Source organism: Choristoneura fumiferana, chromosome 15 (genome assembly GCF_025370935.1).
Source record: "Choristoneura fumiferana chromosome 15, NRCan_CFum_1, whole genome shotgun sequence".
Classification (NCBI taxonomy): domain Eukaryota; kingdom Metazoa; phylum Arthropoda; class Insecta; order Lepidoptera; family Tortricidae; genus Choristoneura; species Choristoneura fumiferana.
Genome location: NC_133486.1, coordinates 10,828,524 through 10,853,275, shown reverse-complemented (window position 1 = coordinate 10,853,275; position 24,752 = coordinate 10,828,524). Strand labels below are relative to the sequence as shown.

The following is a 24,752-nucleotide window of genomic DNA, read 5'->3' as shown; positions in this document are numbered from 1 at the left end:
TATATAGATAAATATATACTTAAATTCATAATATAAACATCCAATTCTCAAGTGCAAACATTTGTTTTCATCACAAATATTTGCTCGTCAGTGTTGTCGAACCCGCAACCGATAACTTTCGTAGTCAGGATCACTAACAAGTTAACAACTTAGCTATCCAGTTGTCAAATTACGAGTAAACTAATTTCACAAGGTATTTAGTTCATATTGTTCCATAATTCTCTCATATGCTAGGATTACTTGTTAATTACACTGACTAGTAGATTTAATATGTATTAAATATACGGAGTAATTTTCGTTTTGCCCTCATTTCACTAAAACCCAATCAGAAGCGCGTCATGTTAATTCTAGACGAATATTATTTGGCGGTAAATGAAAATAGACTGTACTTTCATTTGTTTCTCATTCATCCCAGGGCCCGGAATTTCGCGTGCGGCTATTGACAGATAGTAGGGAGCGAGCACCGCTTTTTATCGCTGTTATCGACAAATCGATAGTTTTTTTTTAATTATGTTTTTATTAAATATAACCTCAAACTTTCCGATGGTATGTACTTTTTTCAGCAGTCAATGATGAAAAAAGTTCGAAATATCGGAAAGTTTAATCCGTTTAAATTGTTTCATTGAAATCAATATAACTACGAATACCTTTATATTTTATAACTTGAGAAAACATCCCTCTGCGACCACTTAAAGTTAGGTAGCTTGTTTCCCTACCCAGATTAAATAAAAGATAATATATTATTTTGTATTCTTTCAGTTCATACCATAGCCAATATAAAGTATTTTATAATAATATACCAAGCAAAAATATATTTGCTATTATGTATTAAAGTTACAACTTACAACAGAAATAAAAAAAACTATCGATTTGTCGATAACATCGATAAAAAGCGATGCTCTCCCCCTACAATCTGTCAATAGCTGCACGCAAAATTCCAGGCCCTTCGTCATCATCATATCAGCCATAGGAAGTCCATTGGTTGGACATAGGTCTCCCCCACAGACCTCCAGTTGCTCCGATTGGAAGCGGCCTGGATCCACCTTGAAGCACCTTGACCTATATGGTATATGACCTGCCCATTTCCACTTAAACGAGCTAATTCGCTTGGCTATGTCGGTGACCCTCGTTCTTCTAAGTATTTGTCGTGCCTCGTTCCGTTTACTGTAATTCGTCAAACACTTATATACAATCATCATAAAACATTTACAGAGCAAGTAAATAACAATTAAAAACAAAAAATATCTTTAAAAATGTCCATTGATCGGCATAGTTCCCCTTCCCAGGAGACAGGCAACGTGAATAGCCAAGCTCAAACGTTGACGGAAACAGCTGCCTGCCTTTGTTAATTATCTGGGATTGCTACTTAAAAAGTACCTTCTCAAATGTTATAGTCAGGGGTCGGACAAAAAGTGCCGATGACGTCAAAACTTATAGAATGATTTCAAATAGTATTTTTGATTTTCATAAACAATTATCACTTATCATTTATCAACCTCTTTTTTAAAAGATATGAAATTTATTTTATTTACTGATGTCCAATGATTTATTTACGATTATTTTGTTACTTCATTAATGCTACTTTGCTACTACATGTCACACGGAAGTTTAAATAAAAACATCATCTTGTGTGCAAGAATACGTAATTTTTACGTCATCCGCACTTTTTGTCCGACCCCTGGTTATAGTTGTCAATTGTTATATTAATAAATTATGTAAGGCAAAAGATCAGAGAAAATAGGCCCCTTATCTTATTCCTCATAGTACCACCAACTTGTTCTACCAGTGCTCAAGCTGCTACTGAACCTAGTGAGCTACTTCTTCGGTCTCATCTGCACTTACTTACTATATCATTATCACCACTACTCGTAATAATATAATGTTATGTGTCTGGTAGCAATTATTTTATTGAATCTGAGATACACGTAAAATTTTGTATACAAATTTTAAGCATTACAATGATGGTGAGATCGAAGCCCTACACATGGCGAAGTATTAAAAAGTTAGGAACCTACGAATAATATAATGTAAATATAAAATTTATTGAAGCAATATATAAAATATGACACGCTGCTCCTCATACAAAATAAGACAGCCGACAGATTCTACTAAATGATGACCAGTATTTGCTACATCAGCAAGCAGAGGGTCGTGGTTCAAACCCCGGCTCGCACCTCTGAGTTTTTCGAAATTCATGTGCGGAGTTACATTTGAAATTTACCACGAGCTTTGCGGTGAAGGAAAACATCGTGAGGAACCTGCAATTCAATGGTGCGTGTGAAGTTCCCAATCCGCACTGGGCCCGCGTGGGAACTATGGCCCAAGCCCTCTTGTTCTGAGAGGAGGCCTCTGCCCAGCAGTGCGACGTATATAGGCTGGGATGGATGGATTGATTACATTATTTAGCACTAGCTGAGCTAGGAACACGAAACCCTTTGTATGGTCTAATTTTCAAAATATCCCGTACAATGGGTCCTACAAGGTAATAATGTTCCGTTATTGTACCTAATGGCCAGGATATAGTATGATATATGTCCTATAAATGTCAATATATGTCATATATATTACTGACCTAGATAACTAATAATACATATCCCTTTCGAAGGACTCGGCGAAGGGCAGAACAACAGTTAATATAACAAGTTTATGAAGGTGATATGAATTATGTAATATATTGCAACTAAAATCATCAGCAGAATAGCAACTTAATTCGAAGATAGTAACAATCTTAATGCCATAGCTACGTAAGTCGTTATAATTACACCTTTATTGTTTTGAATATGTGTAGGTAGATCATTTTACCATTCAGTACATTAAGTATTCAAAGAACCTTTTGTGAATTATGATAGTTTGTTTAATTAAACTCTGACCAAAGGAAACGACGACGAAATTGAGTTCTACGTTTTTTAGCTTAGAGTTAATATTTTTTCAGTTTCTATGTATGTTTTTACTGTGTTTTTCTTGTGATGAAGTGCGTTTTTTTATGTCAGTAAATGTTGTGAGTTTGAGTTGTAACTCCACAAACTACGGCTAGACTGGAACTTTATCTTTACTCAATTTCGTTAAACAAAACAACGTACTTTTGTCTCATTTTAGGTTAAAAGCGAAATTCCAATGAGGCATTTAATAGGTCCTTTCCAAACTTCTATTAAGTAAGTAGTTTTTTATCCCCAAAGTTACCTCCAAATTGGGTACTTAACAAAACGCTTAAATTCAACAATCAAAAGCCAAAACTTGTTAAAGGCTTAACCCTGTTAGTGCCAGCAATAAAAAATAGGGATGTTAAAACTAGGTAAAGGCGAACTTCCCGTTGTTTTGAAGAGCAATTTGAGCGTAACGGGGTATCGCTATGAGTGTGAACACACCCCTAGCTCACGCACACAGGCGCAGTACCTTGTCTGCATGGTGTTGCCTGTTTATTGTAAAGTTCGATGTTTGGTAATTTTTTGTCCTTTTCTTTCATGCTTTGGACAAGCAACGCAGAAAGTTATAGTAATCATTGATAAGAACCTCTACAAACAACGTACGTCATACCATATTACTTATTCTGTGGTCATACTGCAGAGCTCCGCGTAAATTGCGGCTAGAAGACTTGGACAACTTCTCGAAAGACAAGGAACGGATTTGGATTTTAACGAAGTTTAGTTATACACCGACAAGATGCCAAAAAAAAACACTTACACTATTACTGTAGTAACAATTACTAGGTGGGTACCGCATATTGTTTTTTTTTAATGCTAGGATTGCCCTGAAAATTGCAGAACGCATACACATTTCCACATAAATATCGTTAAATCTTTTGTAAAAAAAAATCTTTCTAAAGAAAGGAAAAAAAAAAAAAAATCTCAAAATAAAAAAAAAAAATCTTTTGTAAAGTAAGTATTTAATATAAATGTAACATTTCGTATGCCCGTGTCGGTTATCGTTGGGAACGATATACACTCGGAAGTTGTTGACCACTATGATTACCTTGGATAAGTTGCCCAATTGTCCAACTTCGACAAAGAGGTCGTCCGACGACGGATGGGCAGCATTCGGGAAACTTCGTGATATATATCTTCTCGTCCAATATTCCGCAGTGCCTGAAGACTAGAGTCTTCGACCAGTGTGTTTGCCCGTGATGACTTATGGCTCTGAAACGTGGTCCTTGACTGTTGGCCTCTTAGAGAGGTTCAGAGTCACGCAACGAGCTATGGAGAGAGCTATGCTTGGAGTATCTTTGCGCGATAGAATCCGGAATACGGAAATTCGTCGAAGAACTAAAGTCACTAACATAGCTGGAAAAATATGCAAGTTGAAGTGGCAATGGGCGGGCCATATTGCTCGAAAAACATAACCGTTGGGAGAGAAAAGTTCTCGAGTGGCGACCACGAACCGGACGACGAGGCGTTGTCAGGCCTCCTACCAGGTTGACTGACGACATCGTAAGAGTTCCGGGAAACCGGTGGGTGCGTCATTCGTTGTGGCGGTCTAAGGGGGAGGCCTTTGTTCAGCAGTGGACGTCTTCCGGCTGATGATGATGATACACATTTCGTATAATGCTACAGTCGATACAATTCGATTTACTCAAGAAGTATAATTGACAGAATTATTAATTCTATTTGACTGCATTAAGTTTAAATAAATTATAAAACAATTGTAAAAAGCTTCTTTCTCAAATCAATCGAATTATATCAAATGTAAGTAGCATGATACTAAATGTTACAGTTGTAAATAATAAATAAGTCATAACTAAAATGATATGATAAGTTACTAGTATTAGATTGGCGAAATCAGATTTGTGGGTAGGTAATCTTATTTTGTGATATTTATTATAATCTTACTTGTGAAATTAATAAAATTACCGAAATTTAACGTTCATTTGTAATAAGGTAATACGTATGATGATTAGGTACTTAAATTCAACCAATTTAATGTGCAGTAAAAAAAACAATAAATTGCCATAATTTTTATAAATAGGTACACTGTGTTTATTGAGGTATACCACAGTCTTATTATTAGTATTTTTTTATATATTATGTTCCTGACAAGAAAATACGATTTCTCCATTGTAACGAGTTTTCCCTAAAATTAACTGGCAACCCCACTTGCACTCCCCGGCCGAGACAGGCCGGCTGGGCGCCCAACAAAAGAGACAACGCATACCCCTTTCCCCGAGTAAGAAGAGCACAAACAAGTGATATTGACCTTGCGCGCAATGACGTCATTTGCGACCTAGCTGCAGCTTCCCTTGTGGCTCGCCTGTGTGTGTGAACCAGACCCTGAAACTACCTCAGTGTGCGTGCTATCGTTTCCCCTGGTTTAACTGTGTGCATATTATCTGTAACTGTGTGTTGGAGTTTTGTGTGTGTACAATCGTATCATGTGCAACAGATTGCGTGTGTTAGTGACATTGATTTCTCGTACAGGAGCAACAGGCGAATTACTTTGTCCGCGGTGTATTTAGCTTTTGTAACAGTATGAAATGTTAATATTGTTCTTGGATGTGGACGACTGCGTTGTTTTGTTTGGTTCTATTGACGTTTTAGGGCTAGAATTGCTAACTAATTTAGTTATGGTAACTTTCTTGAGGGATCGAATGTTCCAGCTTGTTCAGTGTGACATTTTACGTTTGAGATTGCACGATTGATCGCAAATAACGTTTAACGAAAATACAAACTGAAAAATGGATGCACAGAAAAAACCCAGATAAAGAGACCAGCGCTAGGAATCGAACCCAGGTCCTCAGCATTCCGTGCTGCGTGCTATAAACCCTACACCACCACTGGACAGGAGTCTACACAAATGCACCACACATTTCAGCCTGCCTTTTTCCTTTACTAGCCACTTAAGTATAAAAGTAACAAATTTGGAGTTGAAATAAAAAATACAAAAATACTCCAAAAAACCAATCATTAAATAACGTTTGATTTTTTTACTACGGGATTGTGAAACACATTTATCTATCTATCTAATACCTTTAAACGAGCAATTCTTGTAGGTATATAATATATTCGGAGATTTCGATGAAATTTGGTATGTGGTTTTCGGGGATGAAACATCGATCTAGCTTGGTCTTGTCTCGGGGAAATCGCTTGTTACCGAGTTTTAGCCAGAGCAAAGCTCGGTCGCCCAGGTACTTAATTTTACATTCAAGACTCGCAACCGCGCGTTGAGCTCGGTTTACATCTGCAAGAAAAATCTAAAGCTTACGAGTTACGAGTATGAAGTGGTCAATCGAGAGCCGCAATATACATGCACCTTGCACGCTTTTTGTAGCGGGTCTTAACTGAGCTTTAAAATTTGACATTGTGCCGCTCTTTGCCTATGTCCTTTTCTTTGTAAGGCCGCAGTTCTCATAAATCTTTAATCAACTATTAGTAATTCGTTTCTGCATGGGGTCGCAGTTCTAACCTAACATACATTATTCATCATCATCATCCCATCCTATTTACATCCCACAGCTGGGCACAGGCCTCCTCTCAGAATGAGAGGGCTTGGGCCGTAGTTCTCACGCGGGCCCAGAGCGGATTGGGATCTTCAGGGGAGTTCAGGTTTCCTCACGGTGGAAGTGCAGGTTTCCTCACGTTTTCCTTCACCGTAAAGCTCGTGGTAAATTTCAAATGTAATTTCGCACATGAATTTCGAAAAAGTAAGAGATGCGGGCTGGGGTTTGAACCCACGAACCTCTGCTTGAGAGGCGATAGTTGAAACCACTAGGCCACCACGGCTTTTAACATACATTATTGGCAGGGGTCGGACAAAAAGTGCCGATGACGTCAAACCACTTATAGGATGATTTCAAATAGTATTTTTGATTTTCATATAAACAATTATCACTTATCAACCTCTTTATTAAACGATATGAAATTTATTTTATTCACTGAATTCCATTGATTTATTTACGATTATTTTGTTACTTCATTTATGCTACTTTGTTACTACATGTCACACGGAAGTTTAAATAAAAACATCATCTTGTGTGCAAGATTACGTAATTTTTACGTCATACGCACTTTTTGTCCGACCCCTGATTATTGGTAACAGTTTATTCCAGTGTGGGATCGTATTACTAACCTAACCTAACCTAAATTTATCATAGGTTCGTATAAAAATCGATATTGTTGTATCCACATTCATGAACGTCTAACAAATATCGATGTTCTGTCACTCACTAGAAATACTCATGAAATTCGACGATCCAGTCATTTTCGGTGATTTTTTTTCTACTGAGTAATTCCATATGCTAAATAAATATAGTTTAGTGAGAAATAAAATCAAACTATTTATATCTGCCATCATTTATTAAAACAAAATTATTTACAAAATGCCCATCACGACGGACAGCAAATACAGCATACAAAACATGCATTTGACATAATAATAAAAGTTATAAAGATACACCAAGGGTCCCCTGTCTATGCGTTATACATAGAATCTTGAGCTCTGGTTAGATATCAATACCTAATACAAAGTCTAAACTATCACAACTGTAATGACAACCCTGAACAACCCAGCGTTTGTCCCTTTCACTCTTCCCTGATTTGTGAGGGACGAAAACACATAGGTATAAACAATAGTATTTTATATACACCAAAACTACCTATAGTTTGCTAATGTTGTTCGGAACTCGAAACAAAAGATTAGTTTTCTTTATCTTTCTCTTTTGAATATTCAGGAAAACGAAGAAAATCGACGAGTCCCGAGCGACATTAACATTCTGGTTGTACTGTGTATACCGATGCATCGACCAGCTTCTTTAAATCAAATCTGTTACTAAATAGTGTATCCCTTTCTGAGTGTTAAAGTAGAAAAGAGACGCATTGAACAACAAACAAAAAAAGGCAAACGTGCTGGCCGTAAACAAAAGCGCTGTTTCTATAGCCAGCTTCACAAGATTCTATTCTAAGAGTATAATTCGCTTTTTTTAAATATGGGTTGCCAGTATTTTTAATTTATTTACAGGAAATTAATTAAACTAAAATTACCGGATTTAGGCACTGATCCCTTTAAATCGTATAATTGTTAGTTTCGAAATAAAATCAGTGAATTTATTGAAATTGACATTGACTTTGCACAACCCCAAGGACAGAGAAGTGAACTTGTGACCCTAACCCTTTAAAACTTGTAGTGTATACAGGCGAGTATATTTTTCAGCAAAAATTTGATCAAACAAAAATATGAGAACATTGTTAAACGACGCAGAAGCGTGTACAGATATTTTTGATTGAATTTTTGCTCAGAAGTTTAAGAACTCGAATGTATATATATTACGTCTTTTATTGACTAAGAAGATAATAAACTTCCAGTGTAGCGAGCGGGAAATGCTACTTACAGCGCTAGAGACGTAAAATTATTTTATTCATTCGAATCAGCATAAAATTCAAGGTACAAGTATTTTACTTTATAAACTCACTTTAAACTATACTTACATATATGATCTTATAAGTTATTGACAAAATTAGGTATGTAATAGCTAATTTATGGCATAATATTCTATAAAAAATATTGCTTAACGTAATATTAAGAAGACATAATAACATACACATTTGCAGGTAAATTATAATATATAAAAAGTAAAAAATCAATAATCCAATAATATTTATTACAAAATTATTACCATGCATTTTTAGACAGATTATTAATTTCATCATTTATTGAAGTGTAGGTATTTTATAAACTATATCGAAACTGTTAAGTATACAGTAACTGCTCAATGTTGATCTTAAATCTATCCTTCATTCAATGGAGATACTACGAAAGATATTTGAGTACCCACATTATAGAAAGTAATGTTAAAATAAAGGGAATAAAAATGTAATTTTCCACTGACTTCAAAAACCAAATTTTACAATTTTGGAACATAATTATTACATTAAATTATTCAAAGATATGCAGGTAAGTATAGAACACGCTCATAGTGTCCAATTTGTTTAATATTATTTGTTTTTTAAATGAAAAAAAATGTCGGGTGCTCCAGGCAGAATTTGAACCCACACCTTCTGTGGCTTTACGCGAAATATCTTTCTCATTTCTCATGCTCGTAAAGTTCGTGTTTATGCTGAATTTCGGTGACATAAGATGACTTTTTATGATCTAGTGCATAAAGTAAATAAATCTTCGTATAATACCAAGGTAATCAGGTGTCAACAGCCACAAACAAAAGAGTTTCTATATATTTTTTAAATAATTTTTATTTTGTGTAAATCTAAAAATCAATCGATTTGATAATTAAAATAAATCAATAAAATTAAAAATTTGTAATTATGTAGCTATGCACGAAAAATCAAACTTACCTACATAGAAAGTGAACAATTGTTTCCACTGATGATATTTCATCTCCTCGCAAGCTAAGTGAAAAGCAGAGTCAGAGACTCGAGCATTAAACCCATTTTCCCCTCGACGTGTCTATCCACCCTCGCCGTACCGGCTCTGGTGGCTATATGAACGTCTTGGGTAAAATGGCTCCTTTTATGCTCCTATTGCACAATTTACTATTACATATAAACTAAATTATTTTGAATCATTTTGAATTTGACACAGAGCGTGTAAAGTTCATACTTGCACATTACTGTTTTAAAGCTTAAATTAACGTTTAAGTCTTATGCCCGCATTGTATTAAGATGAGTCTTATTGATGTAAAACTTTCTACTTTATATAAATAAAACCAGTTTTAAGTAATATTTACTAAAGTTCATTTGCTTTAATAATTGTAAAAGTTTCTCATTCGTAACTTTTCAGCTTTTGTTTACCATTATTAAATTCAGCAATAAAAGAAGTTCAATTTCTTTCTTTGAATTCTTATCATTCAACTATCTCGCACAACCATTGTTTATAGATTCAAGTGATACCAACTTGAAAAAGAGCTCTCTAGTAATAATATTCCGAATTTAAAATTATGATTTTCGCAACATTTATACCTAGTAGCCGTCGTCGTCTCTCGCTAACTGCGTCTCATTCTAATCAATATAGTACTCGTAAGTAAAAGACGCCACTTCTGCTGAACTTTAGTCGAGTTGAATCACGCGTACGGGCCAGTGCCCTTAGTGTAAGTTTTCGGTTACAAAATACGTCTCGATCGCGTTCGCGTTAAAATCTCATTTTGTATGGAAACACGAACAGCGCCTCTACCGGAACGTTTGCAATGTTCGTGTTTCCATACAAATTGAGATTTTACGCGAACGCGATCGAGACGTATTTTGTAACCGAAAACTTACACTAGGGTACAGGTAACTAGATTTTAAATCAAACTGGCCGATATTTTTTCATTTTTTTTAAATCATTGTTGCATGAGCTTCACATTATCTGTGGCCAGTAACTTTTGACACTTAAGATTTGTTTTTTTTTTCAGCTTCAAGAGCACACCTCACACCGTACCAACCCGACCTCGTCGCAGTTCATACACTTTAGGGCGACGAATTCAGCAGTGAAGTGATTACGGTGTAAGCTCTTCTTGGATCCGTTGCAGATTCGACAGGGGAGGAGGCGGAATCCACCGCACATCTGACACGTGTTGCAGGCGTCCGGACTCTGGAAATGAGAACGACAAGTTTACATTTTGTCTTTTGTCGTGAATGAAAAAAAAATAGGAATCTGAGATAAATAACTAGTGCCCATGCATCTTTCCACATCGTTTACATCAGTACTTGCTGCGACCATATTTTTTTATATTTTATATATGCGACCATATTTTTAACACCTTTATATAAATACTATCTCATACCCTTCCCGTAGTCTTAAACTATTTCCATACAAAGTTTAATTGAAATCGGTTCAGCGACTTAAGCGTGAAGAGGTACGGTCACGATAGTTAATGTGGGACCCATTTTGTCAAAAAAATCCTTTGAATTGTTATACAGAATGACAGATATTCGATCCCAAATTAAATATCGTGAACAGACAACAAGAACAGAAACAGACACAAACCGAAACAGAGAATAATATACATTATATTGCATGCATAGTTATCCTAACAAATATCAGCAAATTGTACCAAAAATTTAAAAAAGTAACAGATAAAAAAAGAGAAAATTCATTTTCTAATTACAATTCAAATGAAAATAGACTAAGTTTTCTGAGAAAAATTTACAAGGAAAATCTTGTGTTGATTTAAACTGAACTTGACGCCTCTTTGACAAGACGAGACGGGGATAAAAGGTTTTTATTAATAGCCTGGAATTTTATTTTAATCTTAACCTATTTTTACCCACGGCACAATTTTTATATTTATAAAAAAACTTTGTGAGTAAGAACTAATAATTGCTTTACGGACACAAAACATTTTTATTAACGAATTAACGAAATATGAGCTGGGTACTGATATTTTTTAGTTAGTAATTGATTCATTTGTTGCGTTTCAACCAGAGATGTGCGAGGATATGTTGCGAAGAATGCGATTTCATGAACCAATAGAAACGCTTCATTTACATCGCCTTGCTCCACTCAGCTGTTTCCACCAGAGCGGTGCTATGCGAGGATAAGTATATGAAGCATTTCTATTGGTTCATGAAAACACATTCCTCGAAACATATAGTCGCACATCTCTGGTAGAAACGCAACCTTATCATCATAGTAAAAGAAGAGAAGTAAGTTCACTACAAACAAAAGTACATCGCGCGGTTTAAATGTGTGCGCGCCGGTAGGCGCCGGTACGCATGCACCCGCCGCACGCACACACTGATAATTTAAGGAACGCAACCTTATCAGCATAGTGTAAGTCACTACAAACAAAAGTACATCGCGCCGTTTAAATGTGTGCGCGCCGGTACGCATGCACCCGCCGCACGCACACACTGATAATTTAGGAACGCAACCTTATCATCATAGTAAAAGAGAGAAGTTTCACTACAACAAAAGTACATCGCGCGGTTTAAATGTGTGCGCGCCGGTAAGGATTAAGTTTTCTGCAGTCAAGGCTGCGCTCCCGTCGGTGCCGTGCGTTTTGATTTTAGCTCGCTCGTCGCGTTTGATGTTTACCTTGATTACCTTTTACGTTTGCGTACTCATTTTTTTTGTATTAGGGAATCTAAAATAGACATCGACCACCCTAAGCGTCCGCGCCGGAGTAGGCAGTTAAGTCTCCTAAAGGTTCGGAGTGTACGTACCTACATACTTCTCCTCTTTTACTATGTTATTATGGAGGTCAATATCTATGAACTACAACCACGTTGTACGTCATAAGTTTTGTTTAAGGACGATCGTATGCTCGTTTTAGTTTGTATAATGAACTTGTAAGGAGTTTGAAAATAATTAACATTTTGTTTGTAATCAGTCTGTCATATGTGTCGATTTATGCGGAAGTAGAGGAGGGCGGGTTCTTGCATGAAAAGATACATCGTAGAGACGTAGCCTTTTGCACATGTATTACCAGATAAGCAAGGTAAAAGGTTATAAAGGGATTTCGTGTTCGACTACATTAAGATACAAGACTGTAGGTTTATTATAGTAGCTAGCCAGCTGTATTAACCCTTCAAAAGCCTTCGTGAAACCTATGACAGCCGGGCAGTTAGTTCTGGACGAAAAATAACTTCATTAGTCCCGCAATAAGACCGAGGACCGGCTTCATTACGTCGCTGCGGACTTGTATTAGGTACGTCCCGGCCCGGGATTACGTCTCAAGACATATTCAGGTATTTTATCTAGAGCATTTTAGTATTGATGTTGGAAAGAGTTAACTAGGTATATCAAAGGCTGGTCATAATTATAAAAAACCTCGCCATATTGCGGAAAACCAATAGAACTAATTTCTTGCACTGGTAACACTAAATTCAAATGTCATCTGTCTATTGCTGTCAAAGTTTAAGGTTGTTTGCGGGTGGTATTTTAAAGTGTTATTTTGTGTTTTTGTGCGTTAAAATGTCGAAGATTCTTAGTCTCCTATTATACAAGGTGGAAAGTTGAGATGGGGCAGCAATACTGGGTTAAGACACAAACTTTAGTTGAAATGTTCAGTTTTTAGTTGGAAAAAAAACAGCATGCGAAAGCTTCACTATGCAAATTAGTACCCTACGAACTGTATGGAAAAAGTTTTCTTTGATATTTGGGTGTTATAGTACTCTAACCTTAGTTGGTCTCAAAGAGTGTTTTAATCCTTGATATAAATGGGACCGATTGGCATTAAAAAAAATACAAATCTGTCGATTTTCTCGCTGACTGTTAATTTTATCAAAAATCTGTGAATGTCGATTGTCATCACTCAAAAAGTTAGTAAAGGTCTCCTAAGAGCATTTTCGCGTAGCAGCAAAGGATCTAGTTCTAGTAGCTGCCCTTGCTGCCCCATCTCAACTTTCCAGCCTGTATACCAGTAACGTGAGCGGTGTGGCACGATACAAAGTTTTTCGAAATTCGTAGAACAAGGCATGTAGTTTGGGCAAAACTTTGAGGTGTATTAAATTAAATTACATTTTGTTCCCATTCTACATCAAAGAACCTAAACTATTAAAGAGATTAAACTGCCATTACCGACACGAAGAATCTCAAAACTCGTGAAGAAATCTATACTTAAGTAACGAAAATCTAAGTAATAACGTCTAGAGGTTAGTAAAGCTACTGTTACACATGCTCGTTCATCATCATCAGCCGGAAGACGTCCAGACGTCCACTGCTGAACAAAGGCATCCCCCTTAGACCGCCACAATGAACGACAATTCGCCACTTGCATCCACCGGTTTCCCGCAACTCTCACGATGTCGTCAGTCCACCTGGTAGGAGGCCCGCCAACGCCTCGTCTTCCGGTTCGTGGTCGCCACTCGAGAACTTTTCTCCCCCAACGGTTATCTGTTCTTCGAGCGATATGGCCCGCCCATTGCCACTTCAACTTGCATATTTTTCCAGCTATGTCTGCTATTTTTGCTAATAAGCAATGCTTATGAGCATGCCAGCATTGAGCACGCTCATAGACTGTTTACATTTGCTAGCAATAAGCGTGCTAGTTTTTAGTATGCTCCTTATTAAGCATTCTTTAAACAAACACACCGATACACATGCCTTTTGATAGCATTCTCTCTGCCAGCTCAAAGTCAGTGTTGCCACGGCAATTACCGTGTTCTACGGCTTTTGAGTGAGAGGAAACAATGAATCCTGCGTCCTCACTCCTGTCTATTGTAAAGGATGCGAAAATATCGCTCAAAAGCCATAAGGCCGTCTTACCTTACCTTATTTTCTGTACCTTCTGCTTACTATGTTTTGATCTTAATAAAGAGCCATTGTACTGTAAACATAAGACATCTCCGGTCGGTTTCATGTCCTAAGATGTAAAGGATCAATCCTGTAAACGAGGTACCATGTGCCGCCCATAGTAAACACGTCGCGCCTTAATTGTGATGGATTGAGCCCCAACGCTGTTGCCAACCGTACAATACGATCGTTTAAATGTTAGATGCGGTATTGGCAACGAAAGAAAGATGGAGAGGCCGGGAAATAAATCACGCCGCATAAAATTATAAATAGTACCTGGGCGACCGAGCTCTGCTCGGGCTAAAAATCGGTAACCAGCGTTTTCCCAGAGATAAGACCGAGCTAGATCTGTTTTTCATCCCCGAAAACCCCTACATACCAAATTTCAGCGAAATCGTTGGAGCTGTTTCCGAGATTCTGATATACATATACAAGAATTGCTCGTTTAAAGGTTTGGATAAGGAAGGATTAAATTTAGAACTGAACTTTACTTCCTTACTGATATCATAATGCGAAAGTATGTCTGTCTGTGTGTTACTTATCTCTTAAGCCGATGAACAGATTTGAATGAAATTTGGTATGAAGATAATTTTCATAGTTTCCGCTGGTTAGTTATAAAAGAAGTCACGGGAAAAAGCTAGTTTGAAATGTAAAATGAGTTTTCTTTATCAATTTCATTTGTAATATAAGTTTTTTTAGCTGACTATACTTTTTATGACTGACTATAATGGCTGACTATAAGTTGGATGGCAACGCAGGTACAGTCAGCAAAAAATCTTGTATTAATTTGTATAAAAAAAAAAAAAAACTTGTCTACATTGATTTCGTTAATCGACTGTGACGAATCTACACACTTTATTAAACTCCGATGGAATTTTCCAAGCACAAAAGTTGTGAAAATAAGCTTTGCGAAATTTCGAACAGATCAAACAATAAAGTGTAGCAGAATTGCGAACAATGTTACAATTGTAGAGAAAAGGTTTAAAACGATTGGTGATAGGTAATTTAGTAGCGCTTAGCAACAGGGGAAATAATTTCTGCGATATTCTGTTTTCGTGAATGATCTACAGGCTTTTGTTTTCGACGTAATCCTGTTTTGACTAATTCAGTCAGGCGTTTTGCTCGTGGAATCCGACAAAAAAATCATCAACACTTTAATATAAACACACTGAGTAAAACTACTTTCTCTCTAAGATTGGTTTTTTGGAATCTTTTTGTTTTTTTTTTTTATTTCAATTCCAAATTTTTACTTACTTTCTAACACTTTTTAACCGACTTCAAAAAAAAGGAGGAGGTTATCAATTCCGTTGTAATTTTTTTAAGTTTGTTACCTCAGAACTCCGTCATTTATGAACAGATGTGAATTTTTTTTTCGTTCGTCTAGGAATACTTTCAATTAGGTCCCATAAGCACCAAATCAGGATCTGATGATTGGATCATAAGGAAATCGAGGAAAATCTTCAGATATTAGGGACACCTATGGTAATTTCGATATATTTAGTAGTAAGTCGTGCATTTGCTCTTGTAAATCATCATTTTGATGAAGTGGAACTGATGATGAAGACCACATTTAACCAACGGAGCGACTAAGTACTCAATAAAAGTACTTCACGGGTTGAATTTCAATTATTTTTCTCAGTTACTAAGCAATTTAAGCTCATCGTAATGCATATGGTGAAATGGAACGGGTGATGAAGCACCAGGACTCCTCAATAATGAACGACTCTGCATCGGAAAAAGCAATTTTTTGTAAAAGGTGACGAGCAGTTGACATTAAACTATTGTATCTTAGATTTTTTTACACTAAAAAGCGTGAACCAATACAATTTAGTGGTTCGAGAACCTGACTAAGAAGCTTGGGGTCCCGGTTTCGAGTCCCGGCCGGGGATGATAATTGTATGAATAATACGAATGTTTGTTCTCGGGTCTTGTCAAAGTCAAAGTCAAAATATCTTTATTCAATTTAGGCTAACAAGCACGTATGAATGTAAAAAAAAATCTACCACCGGTTCGGAAAAACCTCTATTGAGAAGAATCCGGCAAGAAACTCAACGAGGTATATTTTTTAAAACAGATTTACAATATTATTAAATTATATCTATACATCACAAGTAGGTATTTAACAAAACTAACACAACTCTTGGATGTTTAATATGTATTTATCTATTATGTATGTTCATCCGTTGCCTAGTGTCCATAGTACTAGTTTTGCTTTGTTTGGGACTAGGTCAATTAGTGTCAAGTGTCCCATGATATTTATTAATATTTATTTAAGAGAAACGCTTCATTTATCTATACTCGCACAGCATATCTCTAGTGGAAACCTCTGAGATAGGTAAATGAAAAGTTGTATTGGACATGAAAAACATATAACTTGCATTGCAACACATCCTCGCACATCTCTGAAGGAAACGCAGCCTAATATAAAAATAGTACATTGTGCATTAAGGGGCGTAAGAAGGGGATTACTAACGAGAGTCTATGACTCGAGTTTGTAATTCCCTTACGGCCCGTGATACACACAATGTTTTTCATTACATTTCGAGGAAAAAAAAGCAAAAAAATAAATTATTTTGTGTCACAACACTTCACAGTTCGGCAAAAAAGGCGCTAATAAAACAACTGAATAAAATAATGGCTACCCGCCAATACAGGGGCTACTACAAAATTGTAAAAAATCGTGATTCACATCGTATCGTCCCTCTAACTCGTATTAAATAATTTTGTGTCAGGAAAATTATATGAACTTCGATTTTCAAATTTCGTAGTAGCCCCCTGATTGTCACTTTTTTCGAGTCGTCTACCATAGACCATAGATTATGTGTTTAGTTTAGAATTCAAAATATGGTCTTACGGCCAGATTGTTCTAATATGCTAAAAAAATATTTACTAAAATTATTGCAAAACAATTTGATATAAATGTAAAATATAAAAATATCGAAGTTTTATGAAGCGTGGCAAATTTTTAAGGGGTAAAATATAATAGCTAAGTTTTAAAGATGTAATAAAACGTTGGCTGACTTGCAACCTCTTTAGTCGAAATGACGTACCTACTAACTTTTTAAAACTTCAGTCATAACTCCCTTGAGGAGAAAAACAATACGTAAATCCATAGTTCCCGCGGGAACAATTGAGGCCATTGTCCTTCAGTATACAGGCATGGAATAATATCATTGACGAGCAAGTATGATGAAAAAAAATTTTCTTAAACCTCATAGAGAGCTCAATCCAGAAAATAATTTAGTGTCGTTTGATTTTGTATTGGCTAATTAATGGTATCGGAAAATTTAAAAAGCTGATCCACAAATGTATTACAACTTGAAATTTGTTTTCATCCAAGATTACAGATTCTTTGAAACTGATCTCAGTTCATGCTCGGTAAGATAAAAGTTGTCATTCATTTATGAGGAATTATGGATCTCCACAAAATAACGTCTGAATCAATCAATTATTACACAAACAATCAATCATTACCTTGTATGGTTTGAGCATTTTTCTCAGTTCTCCGTTCTCGTTGAGTTTTTCCACCGTGTCTGCGTCCTGAAAGGAAAAATATTTATTTTTAATTAAAAGGTCATTGACATTGTCGTGATTCCTAAAAAGATACAAGTTGGTAGTCCGTCAGTTAGATGGTCAAAAATATATATGTCGGCGGCCGATCGTATAATCCGCCAGATCATGAAATTCCTAGGCATATCATTAAATGGCGCCATTTCATAATATGCCTAAAAGTTGGACAGGCAAATCACGATTTGCCTGAGAAACAATAGGCAGATCGATTAGAGCAACGCATTCGTCGATATTCCTAGCTCTGATATGCCGAAAAAAAGAAAAATTTAGGTACGACGACCGAAGCGAGGAGTGGTTAGTATTGATTGCGACCACATCGCTCGAGCCGAGCGAGCGAAGCGAGCGTGCCGCGGCAGTGGCCGGCGAAGTGCCAGAACCGACATGGCGGCGTTTTATGATATGCCTAGGAATTTCATGATTTGCCTAAACGTCACTAGGCAAATTGTTAAACGTTGAGTTTTGTACGATATGGCGGATGCCCCTTAGCCAATACACACGCTTTATGTTTGTAACTTTTTGTTTGAATGACTAAAATAAAAATAAGAGTCCAATATTTTGTGGTAATCTAACTGACAAACTAATTTAAAATAGATAACATTTTTTTCACACCTCTCATTCAGAAAAGTAACTTTTCACACCTCTCCTTCAGAAAAGTAACTTTTCTTCCCTGACGATAGGGAGCAAAGTGCAACTTTTCTGTTCAAGGCTTTTCTAAGTGTTTTTATTGGAAATACAATTTTTTTAAGTTGATAATTGGAAAGCCACGTCATTTTCTATGCTGGTTGTTCTTTAAAAATATTTAGATTTTATTTTTTCGAAGTTTCTTAATGCTCGGTGTGAAAAGTTGTATGAGCGACTCGGGAGCAAAATTATTTTCAATTTGGGCGTTAACATTTGAATCCCTCATTACGCTCAGGATTCTACTTTATAATCCCTCGCTACGCTCAGGATTCTATTGTAGAATCCTTCGCTACATTCTGGATTCAATGTACGCCCTCGCCGTAAATACACCATTTTGCTCCCTTGTGACACAAATAACTATTTCCTTCCTGGCGAGAGGGATCAAAGTGCAACTTTTCTGTTCAAGGCTTTTCAAAGTGTTTTTTTGCAAAAAGAATATTTTGAAGTTGACAATTGTAAAACTACGCCATTTTCTATGCTGGTTGCATTTTAATTAAGTTTAGAATTGTTTTCTTCTCAAGTTTCTAAATGCTCGGTGTGGAATGTTGTATGAGCCACTCGAGAGCAAAAATATGTTCATCTTGGGCGTTAACACTTGAATCCCAAGCAATTTATGATGTATCTTGTGTTAACAATTGTTGGTGAACCTTATAGAGAACTCATAATTAGGTATGTTTCATGTTAAAAAACTTACAAAATTGTTAAGACGTGAAACACACTCGTATTATAAAATTTGGTATTAAAAAAAACACACACAGAGAGCTAGTTAAAACGGGCTTCCTCTTCCAAAGGCAGCTAATAAATAAATCAATCGAATACTAGTGAAGTTTGTAAAATATCTCAACCAAAGAAAGCTAGCGTAAACAATGATTTTCTTATGTTTCCTTATGAAGTTATGGACATAGTTTCCTCTAGTAAAACCCTGTGATAGACGGAATGGAAAACTAAGACAATAGTGTGAAAAAGTTGCCATTGTCACTTTCACTAGCGATGATCGGAAAGAGGAAATGCAACGAGTCACTTTATGTGAAATGAAGCAGTTTGTTCTTGATTTATAGCGTGTTCTATACAAAAGACAACCATTGCATTCTTACTATTGCTTCATCATCCCAGCCTGTATACGTCCCACTGCTGAGCACAGGCCTCCTCTTAGAATGAGAGGGCTTGGGCCGTAGTTCCCACGCGGGCCCAGTACGGATTGGGAACATCACACACACCATTGAATTGCTTCGCAGGTTTGTACAGGTTTCCTCACGATGTTTTCCTTCACCGTGAAGCTCGTGGTAAATTTCAAATGTAAATGTAATTTCGCACGTGAATTTCGAAAAACTCAGAGGTGCGAGCCGGGGTTAGAACCCACGATCCTCTGCTTGAGCTTCACTATTTCTTACCTTTACTTTTTTATTTATTACGATAAACGATAGGTAGACACATCACGGTCATTTATGTATTTAAGATATATAGGTTACATCATTGATAACCAAACCTCTCAACTGCATAATCTTACTAATCTGTCTGTCTGTCAACTTTTCACGCATAATAGCTGGTCCGATTTAAATGAAACCTGGTATTATAATAGGTTTAGACCCTTGAAAGGACAAAGGATAGCTTTTATCCCGGAAAATTGAAATGTTCCCGCGGGATAACGATAAACGAATTTCTGGCAGACGGAGTCGTGGACTAAAGCTAGTTTGAAATGGACGATAATACATGTATAGTCAACAAAAACACAGCTAGCAAAATGTTTTTGTACCTAAGTAGGTACCATCAGCCAAATATGTGGTCTACCAAAAAGCTGATATAATCGTTTGCATGTCATAAAATAATAATGCCAATAGACGTGTCTATCAACTTGAAAGACTTTAGCGACATATTCATTTGATAGGAACTTGTTTAAAAATTGTTAGACCACTTATTTGGTTGATGGTACAAAAACATTTTGCTAGCTTTGTTTTTGTTTGTCTTTTTATACCTACCTAGCAAGTAACATATTATATGGTATGTCATATAATCAAAAGCGAGTTATGCAAATTAAGTAATTTATTAAGTAATTTGCATAACTCGCTTTTGATCATATGACATACCGTATAATATGTTACTTGCTAGGTAGGTATAAAAAGACAAACCAAGTGAACAATCACAGCCTCCTTATAAACTATTCACAAGTTAACTTCTTGACAGACAGATAGACAAATGATGGTTATTATACTGCCTATTCATGCAAAAAATCTCACGGCTTTCGCACAGTACGGGATCCATTGTTGTGATATATTCGGAAAATTTCCGATTTTCCTTAGGATTGAGACACACAGCGGAAAGTTTTCTCTATAAGAATTCGTTCGCTAAAAAATCTTTTTCCATTTTGTAATTTTACATATGCAAAAAAAATGTATTAATCTTCAAGTCTTGTTTAATGTTTTGGGTGTTTGGAAAAGTTTTGAATTAATTAAAATAAGATTGGCGCTATTTTTTATTTGATGACTATTTATTAATGATCCAAGTAATTAGAGTTTTATTTCCATTTTTAGGGTATTGAACTTACTTAACTGACCAAAATTGATTTTCCGATTAGTCTGTACACATATTGAAATTAAAAAGATGATTACACCATTGTTGATAATAAAGTAGTATTTCAATTAATATGCAAGTCGTTTTATTAACATTTTTAATCAAACATTGTTGAAGAGTACAAAAACATTTATACAGGTCTACACAACACTGTAGTTATAGTGCGAAACCATTTTTAATGTTCAATGTATCGTAATTTGAAGAGAAAATTTGCATAGGACTGTTCAAATTTTCCAATTAGTCGAGAAAAACCCATAAACATGATTGAACCACAAACAAACAATTCAACAAACTTAAAAACTTTCGCATTTATTAGTGAGATAGAAATGACGTCTTCTAAATGACCCACTAAGATAACTTTCAACTGATTCTCGGGGCTTGAAAGCCTGTCGCTAGTTGACCAGTTTTTACATAACTAGATTGGATAGGAAATCGCATAAAGTGCCTGTGGAAATTGTCAGAGATAAAAGAAAAGCTCGAGAAAGTGCGATCATTAAGAGACGCTTAGGGTTGCCATATCTCACAATAAAATTATTCCTGAGATCTGGAGATTTTGAGACTGTTTTCGAAATAATCGCATATCAATGATGCACCTTTGAAACTGAAACTTATTTTCTTTGGGCATATGTGTACAGGAGAATACAGTTGGGATGGGCAGCGTATGGGGAACTGCGTCAAGTCTTCACATCACCAATTCCACAGAGTCTAAAGACGAAAGTCTCCAATCAGTGCGTCCTACCCGTCATGACATACGGTGCTGAAACATGGACGCTCACGTTAGGACTGGTCCACAAATTTAAAGTTGCTCAACGTGCTATGGAAAGGGCTATGCTCGGAGTTTCTCTGAAAGATAGAATTCGTAACGAAGTGATCGACAGATAACCAAAGTTATCGACATAGCTCAGCGCATTAGCACGCTGAAGTGGCAATGGCCGGCCATATAACCCGAAGAACCGATAACCGTTGGGTAGACGAGTTCTTGAGTGGAGACCACGGATCGGCAACGTAGCGTAGGACGTCCTCAGACTCGGTGGAGCGATGATCTTCGCAGGGCGGCTGGCAAGAGCTGGATGAGAGTAGCCGGATCGTGCTCAGTGGCGTGCCATGGAGAGGCCTATGTCCAGCAGTGGACGAACATAGGCTGATGATGAATGATGAGAGATATCTTGTTAAATTGTAACACATGGCTAATATTATGTGATACTTATCAAATCCTGTGTTGGGGACATGTCAGGGGACTGTTTTTTGGGGTGTTTAAAAAATCTTAATTATATAGATAGCTTTATTTTTGGTATAATATTAGACAAGTTTAAAAATAAAATATGGTTGTTTTAAACACAGAAACATTTTTCTTTGACATTTATATCAACACGTTTTTCCAATTACTGGAGAAATGCCCTTAAATGACTGCACGGATTTGGATGAAATTTTGGACATAGAAAGGCGTAATATATATTTTTTCGAATGTTGTAGGTATTTTTCCCACAGGATATGGTTAACCGTTTTAACATAAAGGAGTATCAAACACAACACACCCACATACTTGCAATATTTCGCATTTATAATAAGTAGAATAATATAGATTATGTAAGAATTCATTTTTTTTACGCTTGGTTCTTCGACTGTTAGCTAGATATTCAGAAGGTGGTCCTGTCATTATAAGGCATCTCAGTTTTAAATTATAAGAAATGACGTTGTAATAAAATTGAAGATAAATTTGATATAAAGTGTGTGTTCTAGCTTTACAGGCCACATACAATCAGTGAACTATTGTTTAGAACGGGCAAAATAGCTAGAAAACAATATTTCGTGGTTCGTAGAAAGATATTAAACCTTTTTTATCTTATCGCTTATTATTTGCATATTTAATTAAGTGTTGTTTTTAGAAGTTTTATTTTTAAAGTAAGGTTTGTTTAATTTAAATATCGTGTAACATAGCTGCTTCGCTAAAGAGAAAATCAAGTTTATCCACATAAGGTAAAAGTCCTAGTGTCCGACACGCTAATGCCCAATAGACAACACCCTGCTGTCACCTCTATTGCTAATGACATAAGATTAAAGATGCCAACTGTTGGGACAGTGACGAACACTCGTACTCCTTAGTTGTTTTTGTATTTTTGTATGCAGAGGGATTCATCAAGAACTACGGATTGATTTCAAACATTCGGGTCCATATCGGCTCAAATACTAACTTATTGAAAGTCAATAATGCTTGTCAGAATGATCGTTTGTCATAACTCTTTTTTAACTGACTCTAATACCTAACCTAACCTATAGCTTTCTGTAGAATGACCATTTAAATTTTTCAGAAAAAAAAATACGAGCGATGATTCGGACAAAAAAAATCGGTATGACTATACCCTAGTGCCATCCACGAAGTCGCGTGATTTTGTCAAAACTAGACATTAATGGCATTGTAATAAGAACCACGACACGCGGCATCGTAAATTACCTATGCGAACTGTGGCGCTCCCCAAACATTCATACAGTACAGTAGAAAGCTACACTATCCCAGACTAACTTGCGAAGTTCCCGCAAACGAAGTCGCGGGCAAAAGACAGTATTTTGTTACCCACAGCTTCGCACACGTAAATCACTAAATCCAGCCGATGAATTAAAATTTTGGGATATTTATAAATTCTCGAAAATTAAAACGTGGTTTTCATTGTCGTTACATTAAAAACAATGATGAACATTTCATGACTCTTAGTCCAGTGGTAGTTGTTTCGAGTTTTTATCCCTATCCTGTGGGAATATCGGAATAAAAAGTAGCCTATGTTTTATTCCAGATGTCCAGCTATATACATACTAAATTTCATCCAAATCCGTCCAGCTGTTTCAAAAGTCAAAGTTAAAAGTCAAAAGTATTTATTTGCCAGAATACAGTACATGAAGGTCTTACATTGTATGTTTTTATTTCATATTCAGCTTGCATACAGGCGTGCAAGTATTTTGTTGAGAGGCGATTAGTTATTTTATTAAAATTGCAAATTTCCTATGTCAAATACCAAATTAAAATAGATCAAAAATTACAAAAATAATCAAAATAAATAAGTTCAAAGTTCAATAGTAATTTCCAAATAATATGTAGTTTTTTTCTACAAATAACTCTTAACGGTATAAAAACATCTGTCGAGAAGCCAACTCGTCAACTTATTCTTAAAACTATTTCCCCGGAGAGCCTTAATATCCTGCGGCAGGTTGTTATCCAATTCAGCGTGAAGGAATAACAAAGATACTCACTCACCCACAAACTTTCGCATTTATAATATTAGTAGGATTAATTACACAAAGTTGTCTATTGATCATTTTCCAAAGCACTCAGGTATTCCAAGTAACTCAGGTAAATATAATTCGTATTAAGCAAATTTCAACTTTACCCCTCATATTATACGGCTGAAAGGTGAAGAAATTAGATTTTACTTCGCTATAACTTTCCTCTCTGTAAAAGATGAGAGCATTCAAGGAAATCCTATTTAGAAATTATAATTTCAATGTTTACTTTATTTTCAACTTTGATGTTGTACGTTAAGGTTTGTTATCCTCTGTGAATATTACAAAAGTCTGCATAGCCAAGTAACTTACCCTTAGTTTATTTAATGTATTTTTTTACTTTGCGTAAATAATAGTTATATTCTTATCTAATAACTAAATATATGCATATCTTGTAATATTGCCCAACTACCTGAAGGAGCGTTACGTTTTTCAAGCATATGTATGTATGTATATATGTATGTTAGTACAAACCAGTGTTAAAGAGCCGTGGTGGCCTAGTGTTT

At 36.0% G+C, this 24,752-nt stretch overlaps 1 protein-coding gene across 1 annotated transcript in view; it reads right to left on the bottom strand.

Moving 5' to 3' along the window:
- Nucleotides 1-7,264: 7,264 nt before the first annotated feature.
- Nucleotides 7,265-24,752, bottom strand: part of LOC141435788 (uncharacterized) — a 123,749-nt gene continuing 106,261 nt past the window's right edge. The window contains exons 4-5 of the mRNA XM_074098609.1: nucleotides 17,629-17,694; nucleotides 7,265-10,509 (exon numbers count right to left, since the gene is read on the bottom strand). Of these exons, the coding sequence (XP_073954710.1) occupies nucleotides 10,333-10,509; nucleotides 17,629-17,694 (243 nt within the window). The 3' untranslated portion in view covers nucleotides 7,265-10,332. The remainder of the gene's footprint in view (nucleotides 10,510-17,628; nucleotides 17,695-24,752) is intronic.